Genomic DNA, 25,214 nt, shown 5'->3' with positions numbered 1-25,214 from the left:
CAAAAATCTACATCAGTGAAATCCTGTCACCATATCTAAAGGAACTACTATGGAAAACAAAACAACAAGCCATCACAAAGGGATATGCATTTGTATGGACCAAAGATGGAAAGGTTATGGCGCGGAAAGCCGAAAAAGATAAAATAATTTATATTAAACACTCCGATGATATAATAAAGATGATCTGAATTTACTATCCCAAAATCGTACACATCCATCCGATAATTTTAATCTTACCATGGCTAAACAATTAAAAATATTACACCAAAACATACGCAGTATCTCAAAAAATTTTGACAATTTCACTGTCGTACTTCAACAATTGGAGACAGAATTTGACGTGATAATTCTCACAGAATGTTGGCTAGATAAAATCTTCACACCAATACAATTACCTAATTATACGGTCACTTACTCCAAAAATATTAAAAATCAAAATGACGGTATTGTAATTTACTGCAAAAAACATCTACATTCAACTTTAACGGAATTAGATATCACAGACGCAAACGGCTTTGAAATAATCATAAATAATGACATATGTATTTTAGCTATGTATCGATCACCTTCTATAAAAAACATATTTCCCTTTCTGAGGTCCCTAGACAGTCAACTTATCAAAATGAAAAAACAAAAAAATATCTGCTTAATAGGAGATATGAATATAAACATTTTAGAAAATAAAAAACATCCACAAAGTGACGATTACTTAAACCTTTTGTTATTCCATGGACTCTTTAGCACCATAAATGAACCCACAAGAGTCAACTTTAAACAAAATAACCTATTACCCACACAAACTTGTATTGACCACATTATGTTAAAAACAAAAAGATCATACAAATCCTCAATCCATCACTCGACAATTACAGACCACTATACACTTATCCTGAAAATAAACACTACAAACAATTCACAAGAAATACACTCCAAAACCACAAAAACCCACAATACAACTGATATTTTAAAACTAAATGACATACTACTTAATAAAAAATGGGAAGAACTCGTAGAAAATAATAAAATTAATGAAGCATGGTCACTTTTTATAGAATGTATTCAAGACGAATTTAAAAAAAATACCATCACGTCCGAAAAAAGTTCTCCAACTAAACATAAACTTCTAAAACCGTGGATATCAAAAGGACTCATAACAAGTTTCAGTAAAAGAGACAAACTCCACAAACAATGCAAATCTAACCCATATGACATCTATCTCATAAATTTCTATAAACGATATCGAAACTTATGCACACGACTTGCACGTATATCGAAAGAAATATATTATAAAAATAAATTAGATAAATGCAACAAGGACCCCAAAAAATTTGGCAAATCCTAAAAGAAATATCCCACACATCTTCAAAGAAAAGCGATTCCATAACCGAGATTAAAATAGATAACGAGATTATTAAGACATCAGAACAACCACTAAAAGTATGTAATTTTGTGAATAACTATTTCGCTAACGTCGGCAAGGTATTAGCAAACAGAATCACTACAAATGACGATATCCCAGAATTCTCAAACCACTATACACACACTAGTGTTTCTTCCTTTAAAATACCATACATTACCCAAATACAAACACTAAAACTTATAAACGAACTAAAAAACACAAACTCTCAGGGTAGCGACAAAATATCACCGATGACACTAAAAATAATAAAGTCAGCACTTCTTATCCCACTTACTATACTTATAAATCGGTCCATTAAAGAAGGAGTGTTCCCAACTATTTTGAAAACGGGCAAAGTAATTCCAATCCATAAAAAAGGAAACAAGGAAGAAATTAATAATTACAGACCAATCACAATTCTAAACACGCTTTCGAAAATTCTCGAGAAACATATCAAAAACCACCTTTTAATTTTTCTTAACAAAAACAACATACTATTACCAAATCAATTTGGATTCAGGGAAAATATGAGTACCTCACATGCCATAGCCTCAGTAACAGACTTCCTCAAAACAAATATAGATCAGGGTAAAAAATGCCTTGGAATATTCCTAGACCTGGCAAAAGCGTTTGACACAATTCACCACCAAAACCTGCTAAATAAACTTAAATATTTCGGAATCACGGGAACAGAACTCAAATTAATTGAAAGCTACATGGAAAATCGCACCCAATATACTTCAATAGAAAACACATGTAGTGACAAGGAACAAGTATCCTACGGAGTACCACAAGGCAGCATACTTGGCCCAATCCTATTTCTTATTTATATTAACGATCTATGTCACCTCCAAACAGACGGGGAAATTATAAGCTTTGCTGATGACACTGTGTTACTTTTTAAGGCCACTGACTGGAACACACTAATCACAAAAGCTGAAGTTGGCCTAAATATTACAAAAAATGGCTTGACTCTAACTAATTAACTTTAAATATAGATAAGACTAAATTCATAACCTTTAGCATAAACTCGAGAGGCCAACCCGCCAAAAACATCTACCTTAAAATACATTCCTGTCACTCAGCGAGCACCCCGTGCAATTGTCCTGCAATCACACAAACCGAAAATATCAAATATCTTGGTATATACTTCGACCGATATTTAAAATGGGACAGACATATTGAATCGGTTAAAGGAAAGATAAATAAGTTGATTTACTTTTTCAAAAACGTGAGAAATATACTGAACATATTTGATATTAAGAATATATACCTCGCAATAGCACAATCTATAATGGAATACGGCATTATTGCCTGGGGCTATGCCAGTAAAAAATACATTAACACACTATATAAAGCTCAGAAAACCTTAATAAAAGTAATACTTAAAGTACCAATACTAACACCCACTTCAACCATATTTAAACAATTCCCAGTGTTGAAGATTCAAAAACTATATTCAAAACAAATACTTACTTTCCTTTACAAGAACCTAAACACATTTAAAACTTCACAAACTTCTCGCAATACCAGAACAAGACATGCACACCAACTACTAATACCAAAAACCAACACATCCTTTGGACAAAAACACTACAGATTCCAGGCTATAAAACTATTCAATTCACTTCCAACACAATATAAAACATCTAATCTTACAGAATACAAAAAACACATATGGAACTGGCTACAATCCTGTTAATATTTAATTTTTTATATTTCACTTTTTTGGAATAACTATGGAAAAACTACTGTCATAACTATGGAAAAATCGATTTTATATTTTAATTTTTAATGTTTCTCTGTGTAACCAACTCCACTGTATTATTTTAGAATTATATAACTTTACAATTGAAAAAGTCCTCCACAACACAGGTGAACTCCTAGCGTGGAGGACAATATACTATACCATTGTTTAACAAATATATTAAAGAATAAATAAAAAAAAAAAAAAATAAAAAAAAAATCCTGGCTTACCCGGGATAATGCGGGCCGGGCTGAGCCTGCGACCTGGTCCCCGTCGCGTACAGCTGCTGCTGGAAGTTGTGGAACTGCTGCGCATAGTTGGGGTCTGCCGTGCTCGGCATCACAAAGCCCTGTGAGGATTTGAAGCCGGCCCCGGGCCCGCCCATGGACGCCGGCAGTGGCTGCGAACTGTGCGGCGCCCCCATGCGCATGGGCCCGCCCTTCATCATCGGCCAGAAGTTGGGATTGCACACCATCCCACCACCCGGAGGGATTCCGCCTTGGAAGGGGTCCGCCATCTTCGGCGGGGAGTTGAAGCCGCCGGGGTAGTGCGGCATGCGGATCATTCCAGGGCCGCCGCGCATTGGACCCATCATCGGGCCCTGCGGCCACATAGGCCCCATCATTTGATCGGACATATCCATGCGTGGGCCCATTCCCGGCTGCTGATGTTGTCCCATTGGCCCGCCACACGGTCCACCAGAAAAATATTGCATATTCATGTTATTTTTTTGTTCCATGTGCATTGGGTTTGCGACCCATTGTAAGAAGTCCAAACTAGGCGGGCCTCTCGGGCCTGCGGAGCAAGGGAGTTGCGGCCGCGTCGGGAGGTGTTGAATGGTGTTTGGGGCGCTGGCTTTGACTTGCACGTTGGCCCCGTTGAAGGCGGCGATTTTGCCGGGAGGCATGCGCGGTCCGCCCATCATGGAGGGGTCCGGAGGACCGAAGCCCATGGGACCCATAGAGGCGTCGCCTATCTTGGGGTTCATATTCATGCCGAAGGGGAAGTCTCCAGGGCCCATCATGCCGTCCATAGGGCCCACCGCGCCCATTTCTCCCATGTTACCAACTGTGGAAAGAGAAAACATTGTCAGTTTCGAAGCGAATCTCTGTTTCAAATCCCACGTATTTAATAATCATAATATGAGATCATTTATTAATGGATTTGTAATATAAAGAACATATGAAGCCCTTCTTCGCAGTATTCTCGAATATAACTCCATTATTTGGGCCCCTTCTGAACAAAACAGTACAAAAGAGATTTACGCATTACATATATACGAGAGAATATACGATTTATTTACAGGAATGGTACTCATCAGGTTAGGTACTCACCCACATCCTGCATGAGCAGCGCAGCATGGTGGTGCGGATAGGGATGCGGGGGCCCTCCTGTCAGCTGCTGAGACATCTGCGCCAGTGATGAAGTGGGATCGAAGCCCCCGCCCGCTCCGCTGGGTGCCAGTGGCGCGTGCTCACCTCGCACCATCCCGCCGCCCTGGGATAAAATACAATGTGTTAGGTTAGTTGACGAAAAATAATTCATGTAGGTAGCTACTATAGGCTCGAACTAACCTAATAGTAACCCAAGCAATCAGGGACATCAAGTCAATAAGAGAGTCACAGGACCTAAGAAGGTTGTAACCTAGTTTGAAAAATGTCAATTTCACCTCTCCTCTCCTTCCTTTCCTTAAAAAGACCCTCCAGATCCCAGCACACAGAACCCCAAGGATGTAGTCCACACAAATCCTAAGCTAATGAAACAATAATCTTAACCATGAAGCAGAAAACTGGCATCATTAAATTAGCACAGCTTTCCCCCCCAAGAGAGATCTCGGTCAGAGCAAATATTTTCAGTCAAAAATTTTCAGGAATAATAAAACAGAACACTTAGATACATAGCAATCACATACCTCGGGTCCACCTGGATTGCCCTGCATTCCTGTGGGACTGTCATCCATATTCCCTTGGGCCCCATATTCTCCAGGTTTCCGCACGCCATTCCCTTCCCCATGTTCTGCTGCTGCATGGAATGGTGTCCGGGCGACGAAGACGACATGGACTGGGAGGCGGTGGCCCCCGAGGGAGCTGCCGTGGACGCCGGAGGTTGTTGTCCTTGCTGTTGTTGCTGGCCCTGTTGCTGTTGTTGTTGTTGCTGGCCCTGCGTAAGGGTTGTTATTGATAGCGGCTCAATTTAAAATATTAAACGACGTAATGCATCGCCTTAACTCTTTAAATGTAATAAATTTTCATTGACAACAAAAAAATTAGGAGACAATCTCATTCAGAATAACTTAGAATAAGAATTTATATTAGGTTGGAGAATATTTCCGTGCACATCTCTATTTGTAGCCATCCAAATTTGTATTGCCCTTTGTTTTAATTGAGAATAAATTAATGACATTATTTTCAATATTTAAGAATATATCGTATGGCAAAGGCTTGGTGGCACAGAATGGACACTTTTTTAATTGGAGAAAACACAGATACAGACAGTAATAAACATGACATTAAAAAAACATTAATTGGAGAATTCGCCTGCATCCTGACTTTTTCTCACAGTCTAACTAGCAAAACTATAAGAATTTGGCCGGGAGACCAATCTTTGGCGAAATTGAAAATGTTAAACACAAAGCAGTCTTGTAAATAAAAGCGTACTCACCAGGTATATTGGAGTTGGGAGTCTGCGGGTTATTTGATCCCGGGAAACTGGGACTGTGGTCCAGCGAGTATCGCCCCGCTCGGTCCATGTGGGGCCCCTCACTCGAGTTGTGGCCCTCCGGGGTGCATGGCATCATACTGGATCGAAAAAAGATTAATATTCATTAGAAAAAATATATATTAAAAAAGAAGGTTTCAACCATTTCTTTTTTATCTGAATATAACCACACAAGAGTCCCAATTGCTCCCAACCGTCTGGAGCCAGTGGATCGGGACTATGAATTGAAGTATGCTGTAAGGTTGAAAGTAGTAGGGAGGGGAAGGAGATGGGGAAAAAGAAGGTGAGGAAATTTTATGAGCTATTCAGATATGGTCACCAAACATGGCTAAAACCATTTCAAGCAACGTTGGGACGATACTGAAAGTATGTGTCTTGTAAGTGGCGCAAGTATTTTTTATGTGAAACTACACAAGAGTCCCGATTGCTCCCAACCGTCTGGAGCCAGTGAGACTATCTCCAATCGTGCTATGTTGTAAGGCTGAAGGTAGTGGGGACTTGAAGGAGATTGGGAAGAGGAAGGTGGGGAAGTATACTCTAAACATATATTATTTTAATTAATTAATTAATTGCGAAATAACACTAATTAACAAGACCGCAAATATGCAAATTGTTGGGGAAAGGCGATTATTTGTAGATTTCTTGTTGTAAAATGTGCCACAATCATTAGATAGGCCACAATTTCAGAAAAAGTGGGTGCTATTTGTTATGCTGGGTAACTTATTGAGAAATGTGAGAAATCTTATCATACAGGAGTAAAATAAAATATGTATAGTTTTAAGTTACTAGTTGTAAGTCTCTAGCTATTGATCTTAGTTATAAGCCACTAGTAATAAATCAAAGTTATAAGTCAAAGTGATGGAGAATAGGTTAAATGTATAAATTAAGCTGTTAAGCGCCCTGAAGATGATTTTCTTTCAAAAACGGCATTATAGAAATGATCCAATCATTATTATTATAATTTAAATGCAAAATACGAAATTTTCAGGTGTGTAATAAAATTACTTCTTGGGGGAAGCGTGTTAACCCGTTGGATACAGATATCACAGCAGTTACGTTGCGAGCAGTCGTGCCCCATTAGTGGACGTCACAATAGTTGTCCTGTGTAACGTTTAAGGTTAAACACAATGCTTGTTATATTCTACGTGTTCATAGATGGCGTTTTATTCAAATACGCTTTTTACATACAAATTATTTGTTTGCGCCCGTACGTATGCAATGTGAATATGATAAAGACTCTACAAAATTCTTTCAGACAACATAAAAAAATGTGATTCACAAAAAAATTTCAAAGATTATGTAAAAACTTGGATCAAAAATATTAATAGGGCCTTTACCGGTGCATTCACCCAAATTCGCCGCTATTGAAGTCACCACTTTATTGAGCGAATACATCTAAATACAAATACAGGTATGTTCAAAGGTATTAGGAACTAACTTGAAAAATCTCTGTGAACGAGGGTAGCAAGTGCCATTCGGGTACAGCACGATGACGAGATAGACAGTCCGGGAGTCATCACCAATTCCGGCAGCTACCGCTCGGGAATTGAGATGGTGGGTTCGATCGCTCACCCTGACGTCACCTATACATCTGCCGCTGTTTGAGCATTACCTGACAACCGATGCCTCTGATCAGGGTTGGGGTGCCCAGCTGGACGAAAAGCTTCTCAGCGGTGTGTGGGCTGATGACCAGCTGAATCTTCACTCCAATGTAAAGGAGATGCTCGCCGTGTTGGCTGCCTTGTCTCCTCACGCGCTTGAGCTATCTGGCTCGGGTCTTCTGATCCAGTCGGATAACAGGTCTGTCGTCTCTTATCTCCGCAAGGAGGGTGGTACCAGGTCAACTCAACTCCTGAGCTGTACTCGACTAGTGCTAGATGTTTTGGATAAACACTGTGTCTCCATGACAGCACAATACTTACCCGGTCGTTTCAATGAAGTAGCGGACTGTCTATCTCGTCATCGTGCTGTACCCGAATGGCACTTGCTACCCTCGTTCACAGAGATTTTTCAAGTTAGTTCCTAATACCTTTGAACATACCTGTATTTGTATTTAGATGTATTCGCTCAATAAAGTGGTGACTTCAATAGCGGCGAATTTGGGTGAATGCACCGGTAAAGGCCCTATTAATATTTTTGATCCAAGTTTTTACATAATCTTTGAAATTTTTTTGTGAATCACATTTTTTTATGTTGTCTGAAAGAATTTTGTAGAGTCTTTATCATATTCACATTGCATACGTACGGGCGCAAACAAATAATTTGTATGTAAAAAGCGTATTTGAATAAAACGCCATCTATGAACACGTAGAATATAACGAGCATTGTGTTTAACCTTAAACGTTACACAGGACAACTATTGTGACGTCCACTAATGGGGCACGACTGCTCGCAACGTAACTGCTGTGATATCTGTATCCAACGGGTTAACACGCTTCCCCCAAGAAGTAATTTTATTACACACCTGAAAATTTCGTATTTTGCATTTAAATTATAATAATAATGATTGGATCATTTCTATAATGCCGTTTTTGAAAGAAAATCATCTTCAGGGCGCTTAACAGCTTAATTTATACATTTAACCTATTCTCCATCACTTTGACTTATAACTTTGATTTATTACTAGTGGCTTATAACTAAGATCAATAGCTAGAGACTTACAACTAGTAACTTAAAACTATACATATTTTATTTTACTCCTGTATGATAAGATTTCTCACATTTCTCAATAAGTTACCCAGCATAACAAATAGCACCCACTTTTTCTGAAATTGTGGCCTATCTAATGATTGTGGCACATTTTACAACAAGAAATCTACAAATAATCGCCTTTCCCCAACAATTTGCATATTTGCGGTCTTGTTAATTAGTGTTATTTCACAATTAATTAATTAATTAAAATAATATATGTTTAGAGTATACTTCCCCACCTTCCTCTTCCCAATCTCCTTCAAGTCCCCACTACCTTCAGCCTTACAACATAGCACGATTGGAGATAGTCTCACTGGCTCCAGACGGTTGGGAGCAATCGGGACTCTTGTGTAGTTTCACATAAAAAAATACTTGCGCCACTTACAAGACACATACTTTCAGTATCGTCCCAACGTTGCTTGAAATGGTTTTAGCCATGTTTGGTGACCATATCTGAATAGCTCATAAAATTTCCTCACCTTCTTTTTCCCCATCTCCTTCCCCTCCCTACTACTTTCAACCTTACAGCATACTTCAATTCATAGTCCCGATCCACTGGCTCCAGACGGTTGGGAGCAATTGGGACTCTTGTGTGGTTATATTCAGATAAAAAAGAAATGGTTGAAACCTTCTTTTTTAATATATATTTTTTCTAATGAATATTAATCTTTTTTCGATCCAGTATGATGCCATGCACCCCGGAGGGCCACAACTCGAGTGAGGGGCCCCACATGGACCGAGCGGGGCGATACTAGCTGGACCACAGTCCCAGTTTCCCGGGATCAAATAACCCGCAGACTCCCAACTCCAATATACCTGGTGAGTACGCTTTTATTTACAAGACTGCTTTGTGTTTAACATTTTCAATTTCGCCAAAGATTGGTCTCCCGGCCAAATTCTTATAGTTTTGCTAGTTAGACTGTGAGAAAAAGTCAGGATGCAGGCGAATTCTCCAATTAATGTTTTTTTAATGTCATGTTTATTACTGTCTGTATCTGTGTTTTCTCCAATTAAAAAAGTGTCCATTCTGTGCCACCAAGCCTTTGCCATACGATATATTCTTAAATATTGAAAATAATGTCATTAATTTATTCTCAATTAAAACAAAGGGCAATACAAATTTGGATGGCTACAAATAGAGATGTGCACGGAAATATTCTCCAACCTAATATAAATTCTTATTCTAAGTTATTCTGAATGAGATTGTCTCCTAATTTTTTTGTTGTCAATGAAAATTTATTACATTTAAAGAGTTAAGGCGATGCACTACGTCGTGTAATATTTTAAATTGAGCCGCTATCAATAACAACCCTTACGCAGGGCCAGCAACAACAACAACAGCAACAGGGCCAGCAACAACAGCAAGGACAACAACCTCCGGCGTCCACGGCAGCTCCCTCGGGGGCCACCGCCTCCCAGTCCATGTCGTCTTCGTCGCCCGGACACCATTCCATGCAGCAGCAGAACATGGGGAAGGGAATGGCGTGCGGAAACCTGGAGAATATGGGGCCCAAGGGAATATGGATGACAGTCCCACAGGAATGCAGGGCAATCCAGGTGGACCCGAGGTATGTGATTGCTATGTATCTAAGTGTTCTGTTTTATTATTCCTGAAAATTTTTGACTGAAAATATTTGCTCTGACCGAGATCTCTCTTGGGGGGGAAAGCTGTGCTAATTTAATGATGCCAGTTTTCTGCTTCATGGTTAAGATTATTGTTTCATTAGCTTAGGATTTGTGTGGACTACATCCTTGGGGTTCTGTGTGCTGGGATCTGGAGGGTCTTTTTAAGGAAAGGAAGGAGAGGAGAGGTGAAATTGACATTTTTCAAACTAGGTTACAACCTTCTTAGGTCCTGTGACTCTCTTATTGACTTGATGTCCCTGATTGCTTGGGTTACTATTAGGTTAGTTCGAGCCTATAGTAGCTACCTACATGAATTATTTTTCGTCAACTAACCTAACACATTGTATTTTATCCCAGGGCGGCGGGATGGTGCGAGGTGAGCACGCGCCACTGGCACCCAGCGGAGCGGGCGGGGGCTTCGATCCCACTTCATCACTGGCGCAGATGTCTCAGCAGCTGACAGGAGGGCCCCCGCATCCCTATCCGCACCACCATGCTGCGCTGCTCATGCAGGATGTGGGTGAGTACCTAACCTGATGAGTACCATTCCTGTAAATAAATCGTATATTCTCTCGTATATATGTAATGCGTAAATCTCTTTTGTACTGTTTTGTTCAGAAGGGGCCCAAATAATGGAGTTATATTCGAGAATACTGCGAAGAAGGGCTTCATATGTTCTTTATATTACAAATCCATTAATAAATGATCTCATATTATGATTATTAAATACGTGGGATTTGAAACAGAGATTCGCTTCGAAACTGACAATGTTTTCTCTTTCCACAGTTGGTAACATGGGAGAAATGGGCGCGGTGGGCCCTATGGACGGCATGATGGGCCCTGGAGACTTCCCCTTCGGCATGAATATGAACCCCAAGATAGGCGACGCCTCTATGGGTCCCATGGGCTTCGGTCCTCCGGACCCCTCCATGATGGGCGGACCGCGCATGCCTCCCGGCAAAATCGCCGCCTTCAACGGGGCCAACGTGCAAGTCAAAGCCAGCGCCCCAAACACCATTCAACACCTCCCGACGCGGCCGCAACTCCCTTGCTCCGCAGGCCCGAGAGGCCCGCCTAGTTTGGACTTCTTACAATGGGTCGCAAACCCAATGCACATGGAACAAAAAAATAACATGAATATGCAATATTTTTCTGGTGGACCGTGTGGCGGGCCAATGGGACAACATCAGCAGCCGGGAATGGGCCCACGCATGGATATGTCCGATCAAATGATGGGGCCTATGTGGCCGCAGGGCCCGATGATGGGTCCAATGCGCGGCGGCCCTGGAATGATCCGCATGCCGCACTACCCCGGCGGCTTCAACTCCCCGCCGAAGATGGCGGACCCCTTCCAAGGCGGAATCCCTCCGGGTGGTGGGATGGTGTGCAATCCCAACTTCTGGCCGATGATGAAGGGCGGGCCCATGCGCATGGGGGCGCCGCACAGTTCGCAGCCACTGCCGGCGTCCATGGGCGGGCCCGGGGCCGGCTTCAAATCCTCACAGGGCTTTGTGATGCCGAGCACGGCAGACCCCAACTATGCGCAGCAGTTCCACAACTTCCAGCAGCAGCTGTACGCGACGGGGACCAGGTCGCAGGCTCAGCCCGGCCCGCATTATCCCGGGTAAGCCAGGATTGATACTAGTGTTTTTCTTTCATCGTACATTGCTTACTTGTACTTGTAGCTTTAATCAATTAAGCCTTTCTCCTCCCCCAGGATGATCTGAATTGAGGACACATTTAAACTGTGTACATTTAAATTCAAATCATAATTCCTCAGTGTTGGATGACAAATTCAGTAGTCAGCCGCGTGCCTAGATTCGAGCGCCAAGCTTGGTGCTCTGTTATTCTAGATCTTACATTTACACACTCAAGTTACTATACCACCGTCTAGCTTCATCGAGCTAACCATTTTACCACCAAGGTTCATTATTGTTATTTTATGACATTTCGGTGTATTCTAGCAACTGTTCTTTTTCATTCTGTTCTTTTCGTTCTCCCCCGATTTTTGTTTGAATAAGCTTACAAAGAGGAGTCTTCTAGCAAGCGTAAAAACATGACCCCTTGCTGGTTTCTGGAAGTCGGACGTAAATCGAACTCTTTTGGTAACTCTTATCGTCTTTCAAGCAAGGTGTTTTTCGCACAGTAGTTTGTAGGTTACTCGTGTAATAAACTTGTGTTATATTACTTGTATGTTTAGAAATTGCGTATAAATAGTTCAGATGAACATGCAATAAAGGTGAGGTGATGTTAGATGCTGGCTGTAGAGCGTTAGAGCCTTTAGAAAAGGAATGCAAGGAATTGATAACAATCTCGTTCAATGATTTGACCTTTGACCGTGATTTTGATTTGTAAAAGAATAAACAAAATGATACAAAGGCAATTTTGACGTATTTAACTGAAGATAAAATTTGACACAGACGTGAAATCTAAAGTAAAGAGTCCATAGATGGAAATGAAACAAAATTAATTTTTATATGAATTATGTTAAATATTGCAAATAGTATGATACAACACTTGTAATATTTTCGTCTTTTTCGCCATTCTTTTATTTATATATGTTTAAAACAATATAAATTTTTTTCTCTCTTGGCTATGGCCGATATTTAATTTTTTTTTCTCTCTAAGGCTTTGCATATGTGTTCGCAGGGATGGAAAATTCCTCCCCTACAACACATAAGCCTCCATGAAAATTGGACCCTTTTCTTTGATATCTACAGAGAGCTACTTAAGCTCTCTTGTACTATATATCTTTATAGACATATGTACTTGACTAATTAATACGTTATTTACGATCTTGAACGCAAATATACCCGTATTTATATTGTAATTAAATTCCATCAAACGTTGTGTAATTTTTTTGATTTATGATATAGGATTTTAATTACTTTCATTTTGTGGTAACCCCCTTGGTTCTGATCGAGGTGTTGAGTTTCACAATTTACTTGGTCTTTCCATTGCAACCCTAGATTTAAATGATTTCTCTGAATGAGCTAGCTCTCCTATTGTAATTGTTCTGATTCCCTGCACCCTAACAAAGTCGTAGTTTAATCGCTGATAAAAGATATTATACATGTTTATTTGGACAGGTAATTAAATATAACTCAAATGGTTAATTGTTAGTAAATTTGGCAATGATTAATTATTGTGTCTGGTTGGCGCCACTCCTCCATGACTCAGCTGCTATAAGGTACATGTAAAATTGATTTAGTAGGTTAATGTAATTAGTTAATTGCATATTTGACGAACTCGGAATAGCCCATTTGCTGGCATAATTTGGCTCCAAATCCTCCTGCAAGTAAACGAGATGATCGTGAGTCAACAAGAAATTCGCACAATCCTTTGACACGGCTCTTTGATTGATACCTAAGTTATCGCGTCCCAAAAAGCCTTCCACGTCATCATGTACTGCCTTCAAGTTTCCCCTCGAGTCCCGATACCCCCAAATTCCGACCCCTCCTTGGACTACAATTTACTTAGGGCGAACCGGTTTCGTCCTATATACAATCATATACTCACGGTTGGTGTGGACTTACGGGTCGAGAATCCTCATTCCACGTTTAAAAGAGAATGCGAGAGTGGTCTACCGACCTAAATGCAAGCTGTATGCAGGTCCGCATTCTCCAGTAAACAGTACATACGAATAAATATATGTATACATACAGTTTGGGAAAGGTTTATAACTTGCAATACGAGGCTATCTACCTCGCATTCCAAGCTCGGATCTCGCACGAAGAGTTCTGCGAAACTCTAGGATTGGTAACCGAATATATACGTAAGAATAAGGTTATACTAATAAATACTAGTAGAATAAGGTCTTATTTGATAGTTTGTTTTGGAGAGCTATCGAACTCCAGGCTTTTGTTTGTTTGGTTTTGACGTTTTTATTTAAGAGAATCGTCATCTCTATTTGGTTTGGTTAATGGTCTTGTTGTAGGAGCGACCACTGCCTCCTGTTTGATGAACTGTATTTGTTTTAAATTTTTCCTCCAGGGTTCAACATTAATTTTTGTTCATCCTATCCCGTGATTTTCCAATTGTTTCAAGTAGTTGATTGCCACTTTAGAGAGTACTCGACTCTCAAATGTCTCAGGCAACTGATGGGGTTCTGTATGAGCACCCAATCAATAATATTCAAATGTTTCGTATAATTATTCGATATAATCCTCCTACTAACCCGTGATTTTCCAATTGTCGATTGTGAATGATAAGTATTTGTAAGCACGCAGCTTCCAGCTGTTTCAGGTAACTAATAAAAATCTATGCGACTATCTAATCAATGATATTTAAATGTTTCATGTAATTTTTCGATATAATCTGGCTAACCCGTGATTTTTCAATTGTCGATTGTGATTGATAGGTATTTGTGAATGACTCAAATCGCTGCACATTGCACAATAACATCCTGATGATTATCCTTATAACTCTGATAAATTATCTAGTTACGGCCAAGGTCGTTTCCAAACTATGCAGTTGACCCAGTTCCCCGTACGTCTCTATTTGTAAACAAATAATATAACCATCTCCTGACACACTAACCTAAATGTGAGATTTGTTTATTTTAATATTCTTTAGAAGTCATTTGTGCCTCTTTACTTTTATTGTGCATTGTTAATTTAAATATTTTTAATTCCTTTATTGAAGTTAAACTATTTTTCATTTTCCGAATTTAGTAAATTTACTAGGTTAAATGAATAATAAATATAAATATATATTTAAGTACACATATCTCTATTGTCAAAATATGTTAAATAAGAGTACATATATTAATAAACAAATATAAAATATATGATTCTACATAGTCTGGAATATTAATAAATACATATTTTCTTTTTCAATAATATAGATATGTCCTCGGGTAGGTATTAAAAAATCGCTACCATTTCGGTGCTTCGATTAATAAATAAAATACATATATATATAATTACATTACTCATATATATATTCTTTATATACAATATATTATTTTATATTTATATATATATATATATATACACAAATACTCAATATACATATTTTAATGTGTAATTCTTTGTTTTGTTGTTTTAATTTAATATTCAATTGATATACTTCCACTTCACAGCCCTTCTGTGTCTCCTGGGACCTGAAAATTATTTATAAAAGGAAAACTTACCCCGGTCAAGGTATTTCCGGTCGGGTGTACACAACAACCTTGATGAAGAAAACTACCTAATTAATTGTATTTTTCAACTAATTTCAAAATAAATCTTTTCGACTTTTTATTCCTATATAATATTTTATTCCCGCTTGAATCATATAAATTAGCTGATATTTAATTTTTCTTCCGAACGAAATCCTAATCCAGAAAACCCGTTGATTTAATAACACTTTTCTAGTTTAGGCTTTTGAATGATAGCTGTTTCAAATTCTTTTTCGAAATGATAGACTGATGATTAAAATTCCGGTTAAAACGACAAACACTTTTAACACTGTCGCTATACGCACGATGGATTTTAATTGAACAATTTATTAATTCTAAATTTCTTTTTATATAAATTGATAAGAAAATTTATTCCGAATTGTGCAAACTTTTAATTAACTCGACTCTTAATAAATCAATTTTTTTTCTAACTATTAATTTTAGAACAAAGGTTTAAACGTTTATTATTATCGAATCCTTTTTTTTGTTTTTGTGTTTCTTTTAACCTAAGATGAAGTATTTACTATTAATAATTTTAAACAAAATTATAATCTATTTTTAAATATCAATTCACGAGCACATCCACTTTAATTTAACGATAACAAACTCTTAAATTTAATTTGAATGTTTTCACTTTGAATGAAATAATTATTTTTAAATTTTAGTTAAATTCTTAATTCCGTAATCACTTTCTGCACTTCACTTAACACTTTTAAGCACTGAGTTTAAATTATATTTATTTTCACTGTTTAACCAAATTAAACTGATTTAACAAAACTTCACTGGTGGGGTTTTCAAAGGAATTTAGAAACTGAATTTAAGACTTTTTACAAAACTTTCTAAGTCCAGGGACTTGTTCAGAATTTAAACTTAGACTTGTTCAAAATTTAACACTTAGATTATTTCACTAGAATTTTACCAATAGACGTAGTACTGCCACGTAACAACTTTTCAAATCCTCGGCGCGACTGTCTCCCGACTGATGCGTCCCATCTTTTATACCCCTCTCAGGTTCCAAAAGACGTATCTGAATTTCTCTTGATGCTTAATTCTATCTCCTATCAACTCGTAAATCCGAACATCCCTGCCATCAATATCGATTGTCCTTCCATAAGATGTTCTGCTTTCCGGCTCTGGGCGGTGGTCAATTTCCATCTCACAACTCTAAATCGATAGGGTCCGAATCGGGTAAGTCTGTGTTAATCGCCCAAGCTCCCTTTGTCCTCTGTCCATACAAAATGTAGTTAAAATCTCATGATTTTGCGTTCCTTTTTTTTCTCAATTTGCGATAGGTCCGTCCTCAATAACATATATATAGATCTCAATTTCATGCATCTCGTGCGAAAATTGCTTAAATCCATGTCGAAATCTTTACTACGCATTTTTTAATTTCGATTTGTTTAAATTCTACTTAATTTTATTGTCACTTATATGAGCTTTTCCATTTCCACCCGCACTTTCTCTTCCCTAAGTCGCAGATTCAAATTTTCCCTTTTACTTTGATTTTTATATTATTCGCGACGTTTTCCTGCACAGTTTTCTTCTTTATTCTTTTGTTATCTCTCATAACTCTATAACTAGTTATTTTCCAAGTCGTATTTATTTATTTCACGGATAAATTTGAATTGTATCACTTTTCTCCACTTGGATTATTCTTTATCTCCGTTCTTTACCCTTCCTTTTATCTTTTCTTCACTTTTCCCGATGTGTGTGGTCTCCAGGAAAATTTCATACTTCATTTATTATTAATTAATATATAGTTTTCCACACTTCTATGGGAGATATACCTAATTTGACTCTGGGATATCTGTCACTTTTATTGCCTGATCCAATCTCCGCCCATTCTCCATCCCTCACTTACAAGATTTCAAAATTTTGGTACTAGACTCGTAAATTTAATTTAATTTCAAACCTATTAATTTTAATCTCTTTTGCCTAATCTAAATATTCCATAAGGTCCACGTTAAAGTTAATCGTCTCTCCAATCGTTTATTACCTTAACGTAAATAAAAATCATGTTCGGATTTCGATTGTTTATATTCCAAAATACACATGAGACTGTCAACCTTTTATCTCATGTCACTTCTTCAGCCGTCTTGTGTAGCTCTAATATCTATCTAACCCAATAATCATGTAAAATGCCTACGTTTCCTAAATGAATGTATGTTGCAGTATGAATGTGTAAGTCCGAGAATAATGTGGATCAGATTTAAAATCGGTTTGACAAGGGTGTTTCTTGTTATTTGCTACGCCCCTGTCAATTCTGAAAGCGATGAAGTGAAAGATGATTTTTGGACTGGTGTGAATGATGTAATGAGACTAAAAAATATGAACGAAAGGATTATAATGGCAGGCGATTTAAATGGGTGGGTGGGAATTAGACGTGACGGATTTGATTCGGTCTTAGGTATGTTTGGGGATAAAAGAACGAATGACAACGGGAACAGAATACTTGAAGTATGTTTAGAGTGGAACCTGTTTGTGTCGAATACTTTCTTCGATCATAAAGGTATCCACCAATATACGTGGGAAAGAGGAAATGAGAGGTCAATTATTGATTTTGTAGTAATTGACTCTAGGTTGAGAGCTGTTACCGAGGACACAAGAGTTTTCAGAGGGGCTGAGGTCGAAACTGACCACTTTCTTGTAGTGTCAAGAGTAAACCTCTTTCGCGGTTGGCGCTCTAAAGTGAAAACGGTACTAACTCCAACAAGAGTCAAAATAGAAAAACTACAAAATGATAATGTGAGAAGTAAGTATATGAATTGTGCAGAGATAAGATTGAATGCGAAGGAAATGGATGGTCTAAGCATAGACGAAACATGGAACCACATAAAAGTGTGTCTTTGTGAATCTGCTAGGGAGGTTTGTGGAATAAGTACGCAAGGTAGGAAGAAAGGTGATGCATGGTGGGATGATGAGATTAAAGCACTGGTCTCAGAGAAGAAGAAAGCATGGTTATGTCTGATTGCGGCTGGCAGTGCTTCCAGCGAAGAGAAGTATCGAGCGAAAGAAGTATATAAGGAATGTAAGAAAAAAGTAAGAGTTGGAGTGAAAGAACGAAAGAAACGCCTGGAAGAGGAAGAAGGAATGAAAATGACAAACCATTTCCAAGAAAACATTAAGTTGTTTTGGAAAGAAGTCAAAAGGTCCCGGAGTGGCCCAGAAAACGGAAGCATGAAAGTGATAAAATCAAAAGATGGAAAAATGTTGACGAATGAGGAAAAAATAAAAGAGAGATGGATGAATTATTTCGAGGAAGTCTTCGAAAGCGAAGTGAGTGACAGTGACTCCAGCGGTGAATCAGATATGAATGACGATGGAGTGAATGTTACCGAAATTAGCATGGATGAGATAGAAAGTTCGATTAAATGTATGAAGAATGGTAAGGCTGTCGGGTTTGACAATATTGCTGCTGAATATTTTAAAGGAGGTAGCCGTATAATTCTCACATGGTTGTGCAATCTTTTTAACCAATGTTTAAAGGAAGGTTATACGCCTTTAGACTGGAGAAGGGCTGTGATAATGCCATTATACAAAGGTAAAGGGTCACGTATGGAATGTGGGAATCATAGGGCTATTAGCCTGCTAAGTTCAGTTGGCAAGCTGTATGGTAGAATTTTGATTGAAAGAGTAAGAAAGGAAACAAAAGATAAAATATGGGATGTGCAAGGTGCTTTTATGAGTGGAAGGGGGTGCATGGACCAGATCTTCTCATTGCGTATGCTCACTGAGAAGTTTCTGGCAAAAAACCAGAAACTTTTCTGTGCCTTTGTAGATCTACAAAAAGCATACGACCGAGTCGACAGGAAAAAGCTATGGAAGGTGTTGTCCAAGTATGGAGTGAATACATATCTGACTCAGGCAATCGCGTCTCTGTATGAGGGAAGCGTTGCATGTGTTAGGGTAAACGGTGGTTTTACGGGGTGGTTTGATATCACAAAAGGTGTTAAACAAGGCTGCGTAATGTCACCGTGGTTATTCAATCTATATATGGATAATTGTATGCAAGAATTGAAAGAGGTGGGATTGGGCGCGAATTTGATTAATTTGAAAGTATGTTGCCTGTTGTATGCTGATGATGCGGTGCTGATTGCTAATAGTATAGAAGATCTACAGTCTCTCGTGTCTAGGATGAACGAAGTATGCATGAAGAATGAGTTAATGATGAATGTAAGTAAGTCTAAAGTAATGGTGTTTGAAAGAGAGAGTACGAAAACAGTGTGCAATATAATTGTGAATGAGGAATACTTGGAGCAGGTGGATGAGTTTGTGTATTTAGGAAGTATGTTTACAAGAGATGGGAAGGCTGACAGAGATATTGAAAGAAGGGTAAATGCAGGTAATTCCGTTAATGGAGGACTGAACGCCGTTGGCGCTAACAAAAAACTGTCCAAAGAAGCGAAGTTAGCAGTCCACAACGGAGTGCTGGTACCTACCTTGATGTATGGAAGTGAGGCATGGAACTGGCAAGGAAAGGATGAAAGTAGATTGAATGCTGTTGAAATGAGATCTCTGAGGCGTATGTGTGGTAAAACCATGTTTGATCGTGTGAGGAATGTGGAGATCCGCAAAGAGTGCAAGGCTGATGTAAGCGTAATGAGTAAGATTAAGAAAGGGACGCTTAGATGGTTTGGGCATGTAGAGCGAATGAGCGAAGATAGGAGTGTAAGGAGGATATATGATGCAAATGCGAATGGTAGCAGAAGTCGGGGACGCCCGAGGAAGACATGGCACGATCAAGTGAATCAGATACTAGAGTCGGGCCATGTCAAGAGTCAGAATAATAGAAGAGTATGTATGAGACGATGTATGAATGTGAATGAGGCAAGAAGTGTGTGCCAAGACCGAGTTGTTTGGCGGTCCGTCCTCTCTGCCTACCCCTGCGGGGAAACGGCGTGATGGTTAGTTAGTTAGTTAGTTAGTTAGCTATATGTTTAGTTTTACTGTCTTCTTCTGATACTCAATTTTCATATCCCTAGGACCTTTGTAGCAGTTCAAAATCTCTGTATTATCCTTCCATTCGGTCGCCGCACTTTTCTAAAATGTCTACTTTTTTTTCGAGATTTTCATTCAAAATTGATTTACCAATACGTCCGTTTCATCTTAAATTGATAACGATTAATTTTCATTGTTTCCAAAACTCTCACCTCTCTTTAGTACGATTTTTATCGAACATGACACCCTCCTTCTATCATAAATAATTGTACTACAGTTGAAAATTCTGCCAGTAATTTTCCTAAGTTTTTTCGCCCTCTCTTATACTATCACGTTTATAATTTTTTCATTGCATTTTTGTGTGTGCGCTTTACAACTTGTAAAACTTCCAAAGCCCTCGATTTCAATGGTTCGATACCCCATAAATGTCTCAGTTATTGTAAACATTCCCAGGAGTTTGTCACCTTGAACTTCGATGTTTATTCTACAGTGCGTTCAACTCTAATTTCTGTGGGAATCGAAATGTCGTTAATCATCTATTTTATCGCCCGGTCCAGCGTTCAAACCTTTGTCTTTCGTAGACACACGCCCCTTCGTTCACTGATTGGTTACTCAAAATTTTATAGCTCTTTGTTCAGATCTATTGGTTGACAAAATTCAATATTTATTTTTAGGCCTAGGAAAGGGGAAGCCCTGTCTAGTCCTAGACGATTTTACGACCTCTCTGCTTTCGTCTTAGAACCTCGATATAATTCCAACTATTACAGGTGTCTACTGCAAGCAAGCTGGATCAATTCTTTCTCCGCCAGATGTCGTTAGCATGTCCGTTTTCATAAATATTTCGTATATTTTTAATCCGCGAAGTGGGAACTATGGTCTATCTGGTTTCACTGTGATTTTAGCCTTTCATCACACACTCAACAACCTTAAATAACAGAAACATGGAAATTTTACGAAAGATCGATAGCGGTGGTTGTTTTTACGAAAAACCTGTTTTAATTTTGAACATTTTTGTATTGGTGAATTTTTTTTTTTTTTATTGTATTTTTTTTATATGTATTACAGCATAGATTTTGACTGTCCAACTAGGAAGGTCTTCTGTTCTAGGACAGTCAAATTGACAGTGAATATACTTAATGGTGAAATCGCCGAAACCGAGGATACATGTAACCTTTATATTACTATATTTTAATACATAATAAAATAAACAGTAAAATAATATGAAAATAATAGAAATAAAATTAAAATAAAAGAAAATAAAATTGCTTAGCAACGCTAGTTTAGGCATATACTTTGCATTTGCTCTCTGATTATTTTTTTGTAATATCAGATAGAAAAGAATTAGCTTTGATCCCAAAAAATTTAAATATTTAAAGAAGAGTATATCAGATAACGCATTAAATAAACTGCCAGTAAGCCGTAGGATATTTAGGTAAATAAATAGGATTTAAAAAATAAATTATTTGAAGACCCCAGTAACCAAGGTAATCAACAATATTTGACATTCATTTGAAAAAAATAAAAATATATTTTAATGGTATATTTTTATGTTGATAACGTTTTTCTGGAATATAATATATCATAGATTCGTAATGTTGAAAGGTAGTTGAATTGGAAATTATAGATTTGTTATGTCGAAAGAAAGTTTGATTAGAATATTTAATTTGGTCACATTGAAAATTATTTATTGATTTGGTTACTGGAATGTAGTAGTAAAGATATAATCATCTCCAAGTTGTTTTGCAAAATGACAACAATGTCATTTGCAACCAACGTAGATGAACAGGGGATTATTATGTCATCTGTACAGATGAACATGGATAGTCTAAGACCCCAAAAAATAAAAGCAGGTATTCCTAGACAGCGTATGAAATGGACGAACAATGTCAATATGTTCATTGTTCGTTCATATTTTTATGTAACCAAAGTAGAAACAGATATGTTGTTATACAGGAAAAAATTACATTTACTTTTCTCACAAAATTATCCGATTGCTTAAGTAAGCGAACAAAGATTAGGAGACCAAAAGCGAGCTATTTTCAAAAATAATTTAATTTCTGTAGTCACATTAGAACAGATTAAAAGAGAAGTAGCAGATAGATTGCAAAGGGGAAATAATTTAGAACAAATTAACACAAGTAATAATGTCATATCAGATGCATTGAATGTAGATAGTTTGGATAATATTCTAGTCAAAATGTCTAATGATATTACAGTAGATTCAAATAACTTAGCCGTTATTTATAATCTTAGGGAAATCAACATTGCAAATTTAAACTTTGTTGATGAAAATGTAGTAGAATAAGCTAACTTACTTCATAATAATATAAACAGATATATAGATGTAGAGCCAACAGTTAGACCAAAATTACCGAAATCGCATACGTCAAAGAAATTATCTAAATTAATTTTTGAGTTAAATAACATAATTTTACCAAAAATCATATTTGACGAAATTAGTTTTTTAGATCTTCTTACAATAGTATACGCTAGTGCGATTACTGTTTGTAATAAGTTAGGAATTAAATTATCATCCTCTGACGATAGATCAAATAGTTATAGTAAACCAGAATGGCAGATCAGATTAGAAATGATGTAGTATTTTTAAGAAGTAACATAGCTAGATTAATAGAATATAAAAATGGAAATAGAAGTAGGAAAATTTTGAGACATGTATATGAAATTGGTAGAAAATTTGGTTATAACATTGATAGTCATAATAATGAAATTATAATCAATGATTTATTGGATTTATTAAAACAAAAATTAGGCGTAAAAGCCAGTAAATTAAAAAGATATAATTATACGTATAATAAAAAAAAAATAATAGATTATTCCAGAAAATTGAAAAAAATATTTTATTCCAAACTTAAACAAAATATTATTTCGAATAATAATATTCCGTTGCCATCTGAATCAGATATGTGCGATTTTTGGAGTAAAGATATAAAACATAACGAGTCAACTCCATGGATAGAAAATGAAGAACTCAATTTTTCAGGTATTGAACAAATGAGTTTTTCTAATATATCGGTTGAATTGTTAAATAAAATTATTAAAAATACTCATAATTGGAAAGCCACGGGTTGCAATTGGATACATAATTTTTGGTACAAATGTCTGACTACTTTACATCCTTTTTTGGCAAAAAATCTTTCAAAATTTGTCAGTCAACCTCAAAATTTTCCAAATTTTCTAACTAAGGGCATTACTTATATGTTACCCAAAAGCGAAAATATTAATAATCCTTCTCAGTACAGACCCATTACATGTTTACCGACAATTTACAAAATTTTAACCAACAGATTTAATATAAAATATACTCATTTAGATGAAAAAAATATTTTATCTGAACAACAAAAAGGTTGTCGCAGAAAACATATGGGATGTAAAGAACAATTAGTTATCGATTCTGTAATTCTAAAACAGATTCAAACTCGAAAACGTAATTTACATACTTGCTATATAGACTACCAAAAGGCTTTCGATAGTGTCCCGCACTCGTGGCTGATCAAAGTATTAAATATATATAAAATTAACCCCATTATTAATAGCTTTTTGGAAAATATGTCCTTTTGGAATACAAAATTACTTATCAATTTAAAAGGTCAGAAAATAGTAATACCGGGCATTTCAATTAAAAGAGGGATTTTTCAAGGAGTCTCATTGAGTCCTCTTTGGTTTTGCTTAGCATTGAATCCTCTATCAAAAATGTTAATTAAAAGCAAGTTTGGAATAAAAGTTAAGGGTAATACAAGGGAGAGTACTACAATTTCGCATTTATTATATATGGATGATATATAATTATATTCGAATTCTAAACAAAATTTAGAGAAAATGATCGAGGTAGTTAAAATCTTTTCAGATGATATCAAAATGACTTTTGGTTTAGATAAATATAGAACGATCCATATAGAGAAAGGCAAAATTGTAAATGGGGACGAGAGTATATTTAGAAATTTACAAATTACTAGTATGAAAAGGGATGAGGTTTATAAGTATTTAGGATACCCACAATCAAAAAGATTAGACCAAACTAATATTAAAAATGATATTAGGATTAAATTTCAAACTAGGATCAGGAAAATTTTAAAATGTGTGATGTACTTGCCCTGGGATAAATTTTTATTATTTATTTATTATGGTGGGAAAGAAATTTTCAGTTGATCTCACGACATAGGGGATTACCAGATGTTGGACAACTGATGAGAATTTTAGTCGAAATAGATTTCAGTCACAAAATCTCTATAAAATTGTATTTTTAGAAAAACCTTGACTTTTTTGGACGCTAATTTCAGACTATTGTTCGAACTTTGGAAGCAGTTTTTCTAGGCTATATGGGACCAAAAGCGCTGAAATTTTGGAATTGTGAAGAGAATTGTAGTCAAAATTGAATTTAGTCAGAAAATCTCTATAGAGTTGCATTTTTAGAAAAACCACGACTTTTTTGGACGCTTATTTCAGACTATTGTTCGAACTTTGGAAGCACTTTTATCAGGCTCTATGGGACCAAACGGGCTGAAATTTTGTAGTTGTGATGAGAATTGTAGTCCTAATAGAATTCGTTCATAAAGTCTCCATAAATTTTTATTTTTAGAAAAATCATAATTTTTATGGACGCTATTTTCAGACTTGGGTTCGAATTTTGGAAACACTTTTATCAGGCTCTATGGGACCGAACGGGCTGAAATTTTGGAATGGTGATAAGAATTGTAGTCGAAATCGAATGCAGTCAGAAAATCTCTATAAAGTTGAATTTTGAGAAAAATCATGACTTTTTTGGACGCTTATTTCAGACTTTTGTTTGAACTTTGGAAGCACTTTTATCAGGCTCTATGGGACCAAACGGGCTGAAATTTTGTAATTTTGATGAGAATTGTAGTCCTAATAGAATTTTTTTTTTTTTTTTTTTTTTATAGTGATAACCTCACAAG

General features: G+C 36.9%; 2 protein-coding genes across 2 annotated transcripts; one reads left to right on the top strand and one right to left on the bottom strand.

Moving 5' to 3' along the window:
• Positions 1 to 3,372: 3,372 nt before the first annotated feature.
• On the bottom strand, positions 3,373 to 5,943 carry LOC149409037 (uncharacterized). Its single transcript, XM_089650217.1, has 4 exons — positions 5,808 to 5,943; positions 5,059 to 5,306; positions 4,481 to 4,643; positions 3,373 to 4,214 (listed from the first exon to the last, which is right to left on the bottom strand). Exons 1-4 carry the CDS (start codon positions 5,941 to 5,943, stop codon positions 3,373 to 3,375), a joined length of 1,389 nt encoding a protein of 462 aa, XP_089506343.1.
• Positions 5,944 to 9,336: 3,393 nt separating this feature from the next.
• On the top strand, positions 9,337 to 11,809 carry LOC149409036 (uncharacterized). The gene is made up of 3 exons (XM_089650216.1): positions 9,337 to 10,123; positions 10,539 to 10,701; positions 10,968 to 11,809. Exons 1-3 carry the CDS (start codon positions 10,076 to 10,078, stop codon positions 11,807 to 11,809), a joined length of 1,053 nt encoding a protein of 350 aa, XP_089506342.1. The 5' UTR covers positions 9,337 to 10,075.
• Positions 11,810 to 25,214: the final 13,405 nt, after the last annotated feature.

This window comes from Hesperophylax consimilis, unplaced genomic scaffold (assembly GCF_061612785.1).
Source record: "Hesperophylax consimilis isolate HC1 unplaced genomic scaffold, BYU_Hcon_1.0 scaffold_38, whole genome shotgun sequence".
NCBI lineage: Eukaryota > Metazoa > Arthropoda > Insecta > Trichoptera > Limnephilidae > Hesperophylax > Hesperophylax consimilis.
Note: the sequence above shows the minus strand (reverse complement) of the source record. Positions and strands in the feature narration are given on the sequence as shown.